The sequence below is a fragment of the Hevea brasiliensis genome, chromosome 3, assembly GCF_030052815.1.
Source record: "Hevea brasiliensis isolate MT/VB/25A 57/8 chromosome 3, ASM3005281v1, whole genome shotgun sequence".
Lineage (NCBI taxonomy): Eukaryota > Viridiplantae > Streptophyta > Magnoliopsida > Malpighiales > Euphorbiaceae > Hevea > Hevea brasiliensis.
In genome coordinates this window covers 4905349-4919562 of record NC_079495.1, presented here as the reverse complement: position 1 = coordinate 4919562, position 14214 = coordinate 4905349, and the positions used below count along the sequence as shown (strand labels likewise).

The window sequence follows — 14214 nt, the reverse complement described above, 5'->3', positions numbered from 1 at the left end:
AAGATAAAATATTATAAAACTCTCCCTTAAATTTATAAAAAACTAAGAGTTCAAAGTTCGAGAAATCCTAGGCCTAAAACGGGTTGCCCGTATCTTCTCTTAACAGTAGCCATCCCAGCTGACTTCACCAAGGATGACTCCAACTACAGACCAATCATTAGAGGGAGACTGAGGCAGCCGAAGGAGAGGCTAAACATGTGGAACCTGAAGCACAAAGGGGAGACCAATAAGCTCCTCAATGATGACCATCAAGGTCACCCAATAAAAGGATTCACCCCATCAGCAACAAGAGAGTTGAGTCGCACACTGCCTGAGGAATCTCCCGGCGAGGACCAATACCGGATAAACCGGGAAATGGCATGGCAAAAATACGAGCTTCTCAATCTCCTCTAGCTCCACCTGGTGATGCCCAAATAGCCAGCCGACAAGGAACACTCCGTTACTTCAGAGCAAGAGAATCACCCTACCATCACGAGGGGAAGCATCACCACCGTACTTATGTTCTCTAAACCAACATGTAGTAGGCACCAAAAAAACCCACACTAATCTCCATCCACAAGGGATACTGAAACTTCAGTGGGGAGACTTACCCTTGTCTGTGAAGGAGTTTTTTTTTAAGTAATGGAATGTTTTATCAAGATTTAAAAATCCTTATTTATGTTTAGGGGGATAGAAGACTTTTTAAAGTATAGTTTTTAAAAATTTTTATTTTTTAATTTATTAAATATTAAAAAATTATGAATATTTAAAAATTATAAAAAATTTTATTTCAAAAAATTTTATAAAAATCATAAAAGATAATAAAAATTTAATATAACTAATTAAAAAATCGTACCGATATTAAAATAATAATACAATGTGTTGAATTTCAAGGAGATATGGAAGTCAGAACTCAGAGGCATTAGCCATTAGCAGAACAGGAGCTGATGCTTAGGTCCTTTGGTCTCTTCTGCTGCTCCAGCTTAATTCATCTCTTTCCAGTCAAGGTAAATTCCTTATTTCATCCTTACATTCGCTGATTTCTCTACTATTTTCATCATTCTACTTTGCAATCACATCTCTCTCTGCGTGTGTTTGTTCTGGGAAGGAGTATAGAGCTAGGTGTGTGAGGAGCGATATGAGTTGCCAGAAATTAGTTCCCAATATTAGAAGACCTGTGATTTCCCGTTTGTGCAATGTGTCCGGGTATTTTTCAATTTCATTTCTAATTTTTCTTCTTTTTGTTGTAATATATGTTTATTTTGTATTTATATTATGATCAGTCACACATCTGAATTGCTGGAGATTCGTGCTGATGATCTGAAGTTGCATGTTTTGTTCATCCCTGGAAATCCTGGTTGGGTTTTGTTTTTGGGTTTATTTTAGTAATTACAAAATAATTGAATGATGATGTTTAAGAACTTGGAGTTGAATAATCACAGGCGTTATTGCATTCTACAAGGACTTTTTGGAATCTCTATATGAGCGGCTTGGAGGAGTTGCATCCATAACAGGCATTTTTTTTCCCATCTCATTTTAGCTTGCTTACGATGTTACTTTCTTTCTCACTTTACCTAATTTGGTTTTGCCTTTTGTGTTCATTCACAGCTATTGGACACATTTCTCACACAAAAAAGGTGTTTTTTTATTATGTTATTATTTTCTAAAATTTTCTTGCCATTGTAAGATTTCTTCTTATGCACTACTTATAACCAGCAGCAATAGTATGACTTTGTTCCTCTAGTTGTGTCTCATTGACCATAATGTTTTGAGAAAAAAAAAATTGACCATAATGTTTCTTGTTCTTAGGACTGGGAGCATGGAAGGTTGTTCTCAATCCAAGAACAGATTGATCATAAGGTAAGTTGGCTGGCCTCTCATGATAGTAATAAGGGGTAGTCTATTAAGTATGAACCGATTTTCTAGCGGCCCATGTTTGGGCCAATTAATGATCAGGAGGATTATTATCTACTTGAGTTTGCATGCATGATAAAAAAAATTGATGGCCCAAATTTCATCAAACTTTTCATCTTTTGTACTGGTAGTTTTAATTCCTATATTTAAAATTGGTCTTTGTCTCCTGTTAATAATTCTGTGACAATTATACAAATATCAGAAGTCAGAACCTTTTTCTGAGGGTGCTGTTCGTTTTTGTTTTTGCTGGTCAATACTGGTTTATTTCCAGTATGTTACACAGAATCATAATTGTTACTCATTCTTTATATTTTCACAGGTAGACTTCATCAGACATGAATTGCAAATTACTGAGGTTCCTATAATACTGGTATAGCTATTGTCTTTGGATTATTTGTTTTCATATTATCAATGCTGTAAACCTCATAGTGTCTATCATTTGGTAAAAAAGACCGTTAATTCTACAGTTTAATTGTATCACATTATGTACCTTGGATATAGTGCAACTATCCATCAATATGATTGTCCATTATCATATATACCCATAAACCAATGTCTTCAAGATGCAAGAGTGATTTGGTTGAGAAAATGACCTCCAATATCGAATTATGATTTATTAACAGAACATTTTGTTCTGTTTCCTGTTCCTTTATCATTTTTAGGAACCAGTCACAAGTCTCTTGCCTATTTTTGCTTATAATTTTTTTTAACCATCATTCCGATAAATTGTGCTAGTTGATTTCTGGTTTTTGAACTATATTTGGTGTATTTTGTATGACATATCATTAATTACTCTATAATTAATTACTCTCTGAAGGTTGGGCACTCTATTGGTTCATATATATCCATTGAAGTGCTGAGGAGGTCTCAGAAGAAGGTATTGCTTTATGCAAATTGCATACATCATGTATCTTTTATGTGCTTTTGACTTGAAACAACCTGCTCTCTGACATTTATTTCTGGCTTTATAGGTAATATATTGTATAGCACTATATCCATTTTTAAGATTAAACCCAAAGTCAACATGGCAGCCTATTGTTGGGAGGATTTCAGCGTAAAGCTCTAGCTCGCTCTTTATTACAAATAACATCACTGATTCTCTGTTCTCTTATCTTAGTTTGCATGCACTGCTCTCTTGTGACAATGAAAATATATTCAGTGTAGTCTTTTCTTTTAAAATTATTATTATTATTATTATTTACTCCCACTCTCTTATGTGCTTATGAGCTTCATGTCCTCAAAAATAATTTCCTGTCTGGTTCAGATTAACTTAGGTTGGCAAAAAATTAACTAATAAGTTAATTGAGAGTTGTGCCATAAATTAACTAATCCACTTGACTCATAATTGTGGAATGAATTTCATTTATTCATTATCTTCAGGCCTGTATTATTCATTTTGTTTTTTGTTTTGCAATTAATGCATAGGGATAATCATGGAAATTTTATTTGTTTCAGGTCCTCAATCATCTCTACTTTAGTTAGTTTCATTATAGCATTGTTGGGGCTGCTACCTAAATGGGCTTTAACATTGATTGTGTTAAAGTCCATTGGGAGATCATGGTCTGCAACTGCTGTTGAGGCTGCTTGTAGTCGGTTGCTGCAGGTGTAGTATTATTTTATTTCTGGTTCCTAGATAAAAGTGCTGGCTTTGTGTGTTGTAGATGTATTTGTAGACACCATATTTTGTCCGGATCGATAAGAAATATGTGTAATTGCGTTGTTATTTTCATTTACTTTCCTTATAATTTTATTTTCAATTGTTTCTTACATGTTGATTTTATTTTCAATTTTACATGTTAATTCTATTGCCCCGGTTTAATTAAAGTTATTAAATTTTACTTTCATGTGTAATCTGATTTTAATATTTTTTTAGATTTAAAATTTAATTTTAGAAAAAAAAAGTAAATAAAATTATTTCTTAGAATATTTCTTTTTTCTTTTTAAATCAACTTTATTATTTGAAGGGGAAAGTATACATCATCCACATCTACCTGAACATCGTCACATCCCTCTGAAGAGCTCCATGGCCGATCTCTATGGGCAAATTAGGTAGCAGGCCGATCTCTAGGGAAGAGTTAAGAGTAAGTTAGGAAGTAAGGAGAGCTCTGGAGGGATTCGAGCATTAGGGTATTAAAATATCTAGCTCCGCTAATGTTAGATTTTTAGGAAGAGAATCAATCCTGGCCCTTAATTTTTAGAGATTAAATCTCCACCATCATATTATAGTTAGTTAAAGCATTTGGGGTACGATTTGATCTTTACCATTAATCATATTTGTAAGGATAAATCCCGGGCCATTGAATTAAAGTAATAAAGACAGATTTGACGCCTTTTATCCATAATCCTTTGATTTGTTTTGTAAGGCATAATTCCGAACCTAGGTTAAATCCTTACCCTTAATTTTTGATCTCTTTAATTCTTAACCCTCAGATTTTGTCCTCCTAAATCCAGACCATTTATTTTCTTCATCTATGATCCTGACCTTCCATCTTAGGACTCCCATTCCCTATAAATACTCAAAGTCTCCACTGTAGAAGGGGTCCCTTTTCCAAAAAGTAGAGCTCAGAATTTAAGAAAAAGGCTTACTCTCCATAACCCATCACTTAAAAAGTGCTTTGGCTCCACCTCCAATCTTCACAAGTCAGAGTACACTTACCCCATCATTGCTTAGAGCCCCTTTGCAGGTAATACTCTCGTCCTGTCTTTTTTAAAATGCGTAGTTGAGTTGCATCTCACATAAGCTAGAATCCAAGTTCTTTAATTATTTAAGTTATGCCGAACTCCTAAGGGAATAGGGTTAAGATCATCTTTTCCCTTTTTGTAAATATTACTGTTGTCATTTTATTGCGGTACTACATAAATATCATTTTGTCTTTTTTGTTTTTTAATGGAAAACACGTCTTCTCTTATTTTGAAATAGTATAGGATTAATATTAGGAATAGGATAATAATGGGTTACACTTAGAATCTGGGCATGATAAAAAGAGAGAAGAGAGTTTGGTTATGATGATGAGAGATCGAAAATAATAAAAGCGAGATGCGGGTGACGGGATGAGTTCGATTATGATGGTGAGAGATTGGAAATAGTGTGTGCATAACCAGAGTGCATTCTTGTTATTTTATATTATTTGATAAAAATGCTGCCCTACGAGTTCAAATCTTTCTCCAATTTTTTTTTTTGTTTTTTCTAAATAATTATTTTTGAAAATCGGCCAATCCTTTTTTTATTTTTATTTTTTTATTTTTATTTATTTATTTATTTTTTACGTCTTTAACCTTACAATAATTTCATTTTAAGATATGAGGTTCGGGAGAGAGTCTTTTTCTTGAATCCCCATTTTTTCTAAAATTTTGTAAAATCTTCTTTTTATAATAATTTCTTAAAAAATATGAGTTCGGAGAGAGCCAGGAGCAGGCTAAACTCTATGACCGAGCTCTATGAGCAAGCTAGGAAGTAGGCCGATCTCTATGGAAAAGTCAGGAGCAGGCTAAATTTTATGGCCGAATTCTATGGCCGATCTCTATGGGCGAACTAAGAAGTAGGCCGATCTCTTCGGGAGAGCCAGGAGCAGGCTAAACTCTATGGTCTAACTTTATGGCCGATCTCTATGGGAGAACTAGGAAGTAGGCCGATCTCTAAGGGATAGCCAAGAGCAGGTTAAACTCTATGGTTGAACCCCTCCTCCCTAAAATTTTGCAAAATCTTTTTGTATAATAAATTTTAAAAATATGGGTTTAGGAGAGAGTACTTTCCTTGAACCCCACCTATATAAAATTTTGAAAAATCTTTTTCGACAATAAATTCTCAAAAATATGGGTTCGGGAGAGAGTCCTTTCCTTGAACCCCTCATTCCTAAAATTTTGCAAAATCTTTTTTTTTTTTACAATAAATTCTAAAAAATATGGGTTAGGGAGAGAGTCCTTTCCTTGAACCCCACCTTTATAAAATTTTGCAAAATCTTTTCAACAATAAATTCTAAAAAATATGAATTCGGGAGAGAGTCCTTTCTTTGAACCACACCTTTATAAAATTTTGTAAAGCTTTTTTTACAATAAATTCTGAAAAATGCGAGTTCGAGAGAGAGTCATTTCCTTGAATCCCCGTAGTTTCACGTTTTATTATAAAGCTCATCCTTTACAAATATGGGAGTTTGGGAGAGAGTCCTTTCCTTGAACCACCTCAGTTTTACGTTTTTATTAAGGAGCTCATTCTTTACAAGATACGGAGGATCGGGAGAGAGTCATTTCCTTAAAATCCTTGATATTGATTTATTTTCACAGAAACCCTATGAACTCTTATTTTTAACAAAATTTATCAAACACATTTCAATGTTCGGTTCATGGGGGAGTCCTTACAAGAACCCCGAATTTTATGTTGGGGCCTAATGGAGAGTCTTTCTTGGAGTTCTCATGCTAATATTATAAAGGAGAGTTCTTCCTTCAGTTCGGTTTAATCAAATAAAATACCATAGTCGCAAAAATATTAAGTAGTTTAAAATGAAATGATGTGGATAAAGGATTTATGGGTAATTATGTCAATGATGAGACATTCTACATTAATTGAGAGTCCTTATCAATGAAGGGAACTCTCCAAGTTTTAATTAACACATCCCTTTTGAATTAGAGTCTTAATTAAAAGGAATGAAAATTTATACTCATATCAGTTCATGTATATTCACTACACATACCGCATCCTCGATTATTTGAATCCCAATGATGAGGTACATGATGTGTGAGCTGAGAGTCCTCCTCACTCATTATGAATCTCTAGGGACCAAATAATACCTCTTCGAAATTAGAGTCCTAATTCGGGGAGGGAGGAATTTAATAAATACATAACAAATTAAACGAACACAATGTCAACTCACTTTAGGGTCATCCCATAAACTCATGTTCTTGGGAAGCCCGGAATGGTAAAATATCAAATGTTCCTTTAATGAATAACGCCAGCTATCGCAAGGATTTTGCAGTTGCGGACGATTCTCACCGAAATGGGAAAGTGAGGAGTCACCACTTTAATTTTGAGGGAATTAAAGAAAATCATTCGTAAAAATTCATAAAGCCATTTCTAAAATAGAGATTCTAAGTTCGGGATCCGTATACACGTGGGGAAGGCGTTAGGTATTCCACATCATCCCTCAATAAGGGCAAGTGGATTTAACGATGTGCTTTTTATAATTTAAGACTGAAAATTTTGGGGCTAAAATTACGATGTTGATTTCCATTATTTATTAAAGTAACATTTGATATTTCACTATTTCGGACTTCCCAAGAATACAAGTATATGGGATGACTTTAAAGTGAGTTGATGTTGAGTTCGTTTAATTTGTTATGTATTTATTAAATTCCTCCCTCCCCGAATTAGGACTCTAATTCTGAAGAGGTATTATTTGGTCTTTAGAGATTCATAATAAGTGAGGAGGACTCTCGGCTCAAGTATCATGTACCTCATCATTAGCATCCAAATAATCGAGGGTGCGATATGTGTAGTGAATATGCATGAACCAATATGGGTATAGATCTTCGTTCCTTTTAATTAGGACTCTAATTCAAGAGGAACGTGTTAATTAAAACCTAGAGAGTTCCCTTCATTAATGAGGACTCTCAGCTAATGAATAAAGGTCTCATCGTCGGCATTATTATCCATAAAATCTTTCCCATATCGTTTTATGTTAAGCTATTTAATATTTTACAACAATGGTATTTTGTTTGACTAAGCCGAACTGAAGGAAGAACTTCCTTAATAATACAAGTGTGAGGACTCCAAGAAGGACTCTCTATTGGGCCCAAATATAAAGTTCAGAATCTTTGGAAGGACATCTCCAGTGAACCGAACATCGAAATGTGTTCGATAAATTTGTTGAAGAGTTTGTAGAATTTTGTAAAAATAAGCACTGGGGGTTTCAAGGAAATGACTCTCCCCCGATCTCCTCTATTTTGCACCGAATAAATTTTATAAAACGTAAAACTACGGGAATTCAAGGAAATGACTCTCTCTCCCAAACTCCCATATTTGTAAATGATGAGTTTTATAATAGAAACATAAAATTGCAGGGATTCGAGGAAAGGACTCTCTCTCCTGAACTCCCGCTAAAAGACAGGAATATTCAAAAAATGATGTAAAGAATACATGTAAATACGAAGCGTCTAATTTGTGTGTTATTTTTCGATCTCTATTACTATCTGGACTCTTTTCACTCTCTTTGTTTCTGATCTCTTATTAGTTACCCGAACTCTTCATTTTACCTGAAATTATATCTAACCTTCTCGCCCTTATTTTTTCTGACCTCTTTAATTTGGTCCGAACTCTTTATATTGAGCCAAACTCATTGTATTGAACCCCCTCACTTCCTTTATTTTCGATCTCCCTAATCAAATTTGGACTCTCTATGTCAACACTCACGTATTTACTCTTCCTATCCGAACTCTTTACTGCTCTTCCGAACCTCAAGCAACATTTATATCACCCGAACTCTTACTCGTACTATTAAAAGTAAAGAGAAACGCACTTTTGGAATGACGTATGTGTTACTGTAACTGGTTAAAAGTGATATTTGTGAGATACGTCAATTCGACTCCAATCTACTCCTTAGCAGCTCACTCAGCTGCTCTACTAGTCTCTCTACCTGCGACAGCAATGAATAGCCATCGTTGAGTACTATGACTCAGTGGTGCACAACATACTAAAATAACATTTTATGCATAATTCAATCACATTTATTCAAATATGGTACTAAAAATGAAAAACAGATACAAAACATAATTTATAAATTTTTAGTCCAAACAATTTCATTTAAGAAGTCTCAAAACAGATTTCATAAAAACACATAATTATATCATGCCATCAGAACAATGTTCATCTCAATAGCCGGAGGCTTATGAGGAATCACAATGCTAGCTAGCTCAATCTATGGGTACCCATTTAATTTCTTTCTTTACTGGCACACACCTCAACACTTCAGCCAGAGAGGGAATCAAAATTCAAAACTAATTCCTCCCACTAGTCATGCTAGTGAGGCATTCAAATATATGGTCATGACACTATGGTTTCAAAACTATCTCAATAATTTACCAAACATTTACTGACAATTAAAACATATGCAATTAATTTTTCAACATTTTAGGTCAATAGCATAATATACATTTCAATCATCATTTTGCAATATAAATAAATCACAATTCATTTCATGCACTTTGCAAAAGAAATTTAAAGAACATTTTATGTTGTGCACAAACCTCGTGTGAGTCGCCTCTAGGCCTTGACTCGACATATCGGGTTCTTTCTCGATATTCCTTTCAACTAAAACACACAATTTTACAGTGTTTCAGTATCACAATTTATTATAACTCCATTAAAGAATTTCAAAATTACTTATTTCGAGTCTTAATATGTTTAATTTAACGTTCTTTGAATTTTGCATTTTGGGGTTACTATTCATGACATTATTCAAGTCAATTTGTTGACTTTCTTATGCTTAATAGGTATAGAGATTTCAATTTCACCCACATACCATATTTTGGTTATCTAATTTGTTGGTTTTGATTGTTTCTTCAAATTCTAGGTCTCTTAGGTAAAATTTCAAAATTTCAGTTTTAAGGTCCTGTTTTGTACTGTTCTATTGGTCATGTTGCTGTTAGAATTTGACAAAGTGTTCTTCATAAAACTTGTTCTTTATTGTCTTAACTTTAATTCTCTTTTTGAATCAATCCATTTGGAGTTTTGTAGCCCAAGTTATGGCCATTTAAACAGGTTTGTCCGAATTGGTCTACTCAGAATTTTTGGGCACCTAATTTGGTTCTGGTAGTTTTGGGTCACTAACTTTGGGTGGCAAAACGACTGGTTTATGGATAGAATTTGGGTTAATGTTCTTCATGAAAGTTGTAGTGCTACGTCATATCTTTCCAATGCCACAAAAATCAGGTCATTTGGACCTGTATAGCTCAAGTTATGGCCAATCATTTGGTTATTTTGGTACAGTGGCAGTGCACTACACCCGAGTTTGACCTAATTATTCACTAAGTTATGGTCATTTTCTGGGCAAGATTCCTAAATGAAAAATGGTCCATTGTGTGTCTATTTTCATTCCCAATTGGCCTCACACCAATTGGGTTGGTAAATTTCCAGTTTTGGTCCCTGAAAGGTACCTAGGTCAAGCTACTAGAATCTGATCACTAACCAATCCAAATTGTAACTTGGTTCTAGCAATTCACACACACCACAAATGGTCATAATTGACCATTTCTCAACTCAAGTAAGGTCCATGGCATCAATTGACCAATTCCCCAAATTTTTCCCAATTATCAAAATACTCAAGAACCCTAATTGCATAAAGTTCAAATCTAATGCATTCAAAACATATATCCATACTCTACATACATAACTCAACCTAAACAACCATTCAAATACATCAAAATCATTCAATTCACACTCCCTTGATGGTTGGCCGAATTCCTTAAAAGTCCCCCAACAATTGTTTTCTTTGATTTTTAAGTTGATTTCTAAGTGGATTGAACTAAAAGCATAAGTAGTAAACAAAATTTTCAAATTAATTTGCTTACCTCAAACTTTGAACTTCAATTCTTCAATTTCACTCCTTGTTTCTTCTTTCTTTCTTGCTTAATCACCTTCTCAAGTGAGGTTATCAAGTTCTAATGGAGAAATTATGGGCTAGGTAAGGTTTAGTGGGAGTTTTAAAGCTTGAACTCAAGCTTTCATGGAGTTCTTCAATGGTAGTGAGAGAGAAGCAAGCCGGCCACACTTGGGGAGAAGACAAGAAATAATTTTTCTTTTCTTTTTTAGGTATTTTGTGTATTTTTACTTAATTGACTTGGTCAAAATTGATGGGAAAAATAAAACCAATTTTGACATCACCCATGATGTCATCCAAATGATGTAATAAAACTTTTTCAATTTCTTTTTCTTTTGCATTATTTTTCCCTTAATTCTTTAATTTAATTCTTGATTCCGAAATTTTTGTTTCTCCGATTTTATTGGACAGTTAGGTCAAGAGTCAGCTCTAGGGGTGAATTGACCAAATTGCCCCTCGCTGGTTCAATCCGGTTTGGAAGTTATTCAATATTTCTTCAGGATCCCTGACCTAATTATTTGACCTGCTTAACAATTCTTTTTCGTGATTTTCTCTTTTCCATTGTGTTCGCAATAGTCCTAAGTACCGCGGCGTCACATTTTTCGGTTCGAAATTCGAGTTATGATGGCCTTCGCAGTCACTTCCCGGGAAGGTCACCCATCGCTGTGACTCCCGGCTCATTTAACTTTTTATGCTTTGTTTTTCTTCTTTATACTTAACTATCTGACAATTACTAATTATTTGTATTCAGGGCTTATCTAGGTGTCTTAGATGTGGTTCTAATTCTGTTAATTATCCGAACTGACACGGGTCACTGAAGAGTGAAATATACCAGGCTATGCAAATAGGGTTGTTACAGAGCATTTAAGTATTTATAGGAACGGAGGTCTTCAAATGAACGACCAGGATTTTAGATGGCCAAGTTGAAGGGTGTGAATTTAAAAGTATCGAATCCGAAGGTTAGAAATTAAAGAGACCGAAGATTAAAGGCTGAGATTTAGCTCGGGATTCTCTTGTCCCTTTCTGTCTGATCCGATAGCTAGGGGCTTTGCATTACAGAATGGATCCAAAGGCTGGGAATGAAAGGTGCTGAATCCGTTATTTACTTTAATCCAATGGCCCAAAATCTATCCTTACAAGTGAGGTCAATGGTGTGGATTGAGACGTACAAGAATGCTTTAACCGCCTCAGATCTAATGATTCGGGTTTGTCCTTACAAATGGGATGACTGGTGGAGATTGAATCGTAATCCGAATGCTTTAAGTAACTTAGATTCGACGGTGGGGGAGTTGATTTTACAAATCAAGAGTTATGACTGAAAGTAGCTCTTGAACTCCTGATTTTCAAACCTTTCGATCTTTATTGGCCATCTATCGATCTAACCGATCTCTGTATCTTATTTTCTTTCTCGATCTCATTATGGTTGGCAACTTTAAGAACTTCTCATCCGACCTCTTATACCAACCTTTTCCATGACCGATCTATTCTCGCTTCCCCGATCTCTTTTCTATTCGTCCCTTGTATATGATCTATGTCGGTGATCATCGAATAACGGGGAAGCATTAAATTCTCCACTTACCGATGAATCGCTTCGAGTTCTGCGAGCATTAAATGCCTAAGCCTATATATACTATGTGTAGTGGGCTGCCATTTTCACATTTTTGTTTGGCGATGATGACCACTGGGGTCCACTTCAAATGCTTGAGGAGGTAACTAGTGTTCTTTATTTAGCTTTTGTGGGATCATTGGCTGTTCGTTTTCCTTTTTCTGTGAAGAGTTTCATGTGTTTCAGTTGTTTGTGGGCATGCTAGAGGAAACCTGTTTGTGGGCTGGCATATGAAAGTAGAGACTCATGACTCATCATTAAGTTATAATAGTGGAGCATGTGTTTGGTTATGAGTGCTTTATATCCTCATTCCCATCTGTTCACATTTTATGTTTTAGTTACTAGGTCATATCTCTTGCATTCAGATTCACAATACCTGAGTACTCCTTGGGCATAAGCGTCTTAACTCTCTTACATTTCAGCAGTGACTTAGACATTCTATAGATATTTTGTTTCTTTATTTCAGATCATTGGAACTCTTGTTTAAACAAAAGGCAGGGGAAAATGAGTTAGTTCTGTTGTATTATGTGCTATGCTAATATTAGGTGGTGTGCCAAACAGTTACTTTATGATGTGAACCCTAAGATAGGAAATGGAATGTCTTCCACTGTCCGTTTCTGATTACTTGGGAAAGACTGAATGTCGATGTTAGTGCTTGTGGTGACTGTATTCTATTTTTTCCTTACAGATTTCAAAGCAGGTTCCTGATATTGCTCTATCAATTGAAAGAGAAGGTCATACTCATAATTTCTCATGCACTAAGGCTGGCTCGGTATGGGTTGCGCGACATGTAGCAAGCTTGATAAAGAAGCAAATACCAAGTCCAGGGCAATAAGATCTTCTCACTCTGTGTTTTTGAATGAAGGGAACTGATTCTCTCAGTATTGGGTAATCGGAAAATCAATGATATCAACTCATAATCATACTATTTTAAGGATAATTTTTGAAGTACTATGCATCTTATTTATCAAATTTAGAGCCAACTGAGTCTATTTTCATTCGCATTACACTGCAGGATATGTGTCCTCATCTAGATGCAACAAATCAATGTAGAGTTGCACAGTGCTCTTTACTTTCTAGAGTTTTAACTTCGATCAGCATCAAGTTATTCCAGGTTAGTCTTCGGGAAATTTGTGTGTGAATACTTTGTAACTGTGATGAAATCAACAAATAGAGCCTTTCATGAACGACTGTAGTTGATCAGCTAGCTTGATGTGTCCATGTTAACTACAATTAAAGTCTTGTACAATGACTCAACTTTCAGACAGTAGACATTTTTGCTTTTTACTGCATAGTACACAGCAATTAAATAGCAATGTTAACACTGTTTGGATTGAAGGAAAATAAGAGAGAAAAGAAAAGCTGAGAGGAAAATAATAATAATAACCTTATTTTCCACTTGACTCATGTTTGGTTAAAAGGGAAAATAGGGAGAAAGAAAATTTTGAAAGGAAAATAAGTGTTAGATTCCAATCCTATTTTCTCTCCAAATTGGGAAAAAAGTAGGAGGAAAATGTTTAAAATCACAAAAATATCCTTATATTTTTTAGGTTCTTTTTGAATATTTAGGAGTGAAATTGTAATTTTATTATTCAAAACAGTAACTTTTCTCTCAATATTCTTCCTCCTAATCCAAACATGAAATGAAAAGGTTATTTTTATCCCTAATCATTATCTTATTTTATTTTCCTTCCATTATTTTCTTTCCTCTCATCCAAACATAGTGTAAGTATTCTATTCATCATGGCCAAAACCACCTAATATCTCATCTCAGCATGTAGCTGAGGTTCAAATAAATAGAAGACCGGCTGTTGTTACTTGCTTACCCAATATTGTCATGCTGTTGCAAGTTCTCGTATAACAAGTAACCTCAAGTACTGTAGTTATATTCTCATCATTGTCGGTGGAACCTTTCATTGTTATTGACACATACTGATAATGTTTTTGTGGAACCATCTTGGTTGAGTTATTATGAACAGTCAAACAGAAAACACATGCAGATATTACATGGTTATCTTTTATTATCCTAATTGCATCATAGCTTTTGTGTCACAGTTGAGTTATAGAATTTTTTGTGAAGTAGTTGTCAGAAGCTAAATATATCAGTCTAATATGGGAAAAATTATA

At 34.7% G+C, this 14214-nt stretch overlaps 1 protein-coding gene and 1 long non-coding RNA gene across 4 annotated transcripts; both read left to right on the top strand.

Moving 5' to 3' along the window:
• The first annotated feature begins 102 nt into the window (after positions 1 to 102).
• On the top strand, positions 103 to 3598 carry LOC110653649 (uncharacterized). Of its 3 annotated transcripts, XM_058143671.1 has the most exons (11): positions 108 to 520; positions 874 to 986; positions 1088 to 1185; positions 1263 to 1336; positions 1422 to 1493; positions 1588 to 1616; positions 1789 to 1839; positions 2213 to 2263; positions 2711 to 2770; positions 2865 to 2947; positions 3349 to 3598. In XM_058143671.1, the coding sequence occupies exons 2-11, from the start codon at positions 927 to 929 to the stop codon at positions 3500 to 3502; spliced, it is 732 nt and encodes a 243-aa protein (XP_057999654.1). In that variant the 5' UTR covers positions 108 to 520; positions 874 to 926; the 3' UTR covers positions 3503 to 3598. The 3 variants fall into 3 exon arrangements, with proteins under 3 accessions (XP_057999655.1, XP_057999654.1, XP_021665079.2); XM_058143672.1 differs by lacking the exon at positions 2865 to 2947 and having other exon boundaries at positions 103 to 520; positions 3349 to 3520; XM_021809387.2 differs by lacking the exon at positions 108 to 520 and having other exon boundaries at positions 881 to 986; positions 1096 to 1185.
• An 8538-nt stretch (positions 3599 to 12136) lies between these two features.
• LOC131178601 (uncharacterized) lies at positions 12137 to 13374 on the top strand. The gene is made up of 3 exons (XR_009147537.1): positions 12137 to 12190; positions 12776 to 12975; positions 13103 to 13374. It is a non-coding gene; the product is annotated as an uncharacterized LOC131178601 (long non-coding RNA).
• The last annotated feature ends 840 nt before the right edge of the window (positions 13375 to 14214 follow it).

What these genes read in the sequence shown, in the direction of transcription:
- LOC110653649 (XM_058143671.1), top strand. Translation starts at nt 927, where the DNA reads ATGCTTAGGTCCTTTGGTCTCTTCTGCTGCTCCAGCTTAATTCATCTC. An exon ending in TTCATCTCTTTCCAGTCAAG is followed by an intron (nt 987 to 1,087) that starts GTAAATTCCTTA and finishes TGTTCTGGGAAG; the next exon opens with GAGTATAGAGCTAGGTGTGT. An exon ending in TGAGGAGGTCTCAGAAGAAG is followed by an intron (nt 2,771 to 2,864) that starts GTATTGCTTTAT and finishes CTGGCTTTATAG; the next exon opens with GTAATATATTGTATAGCACT.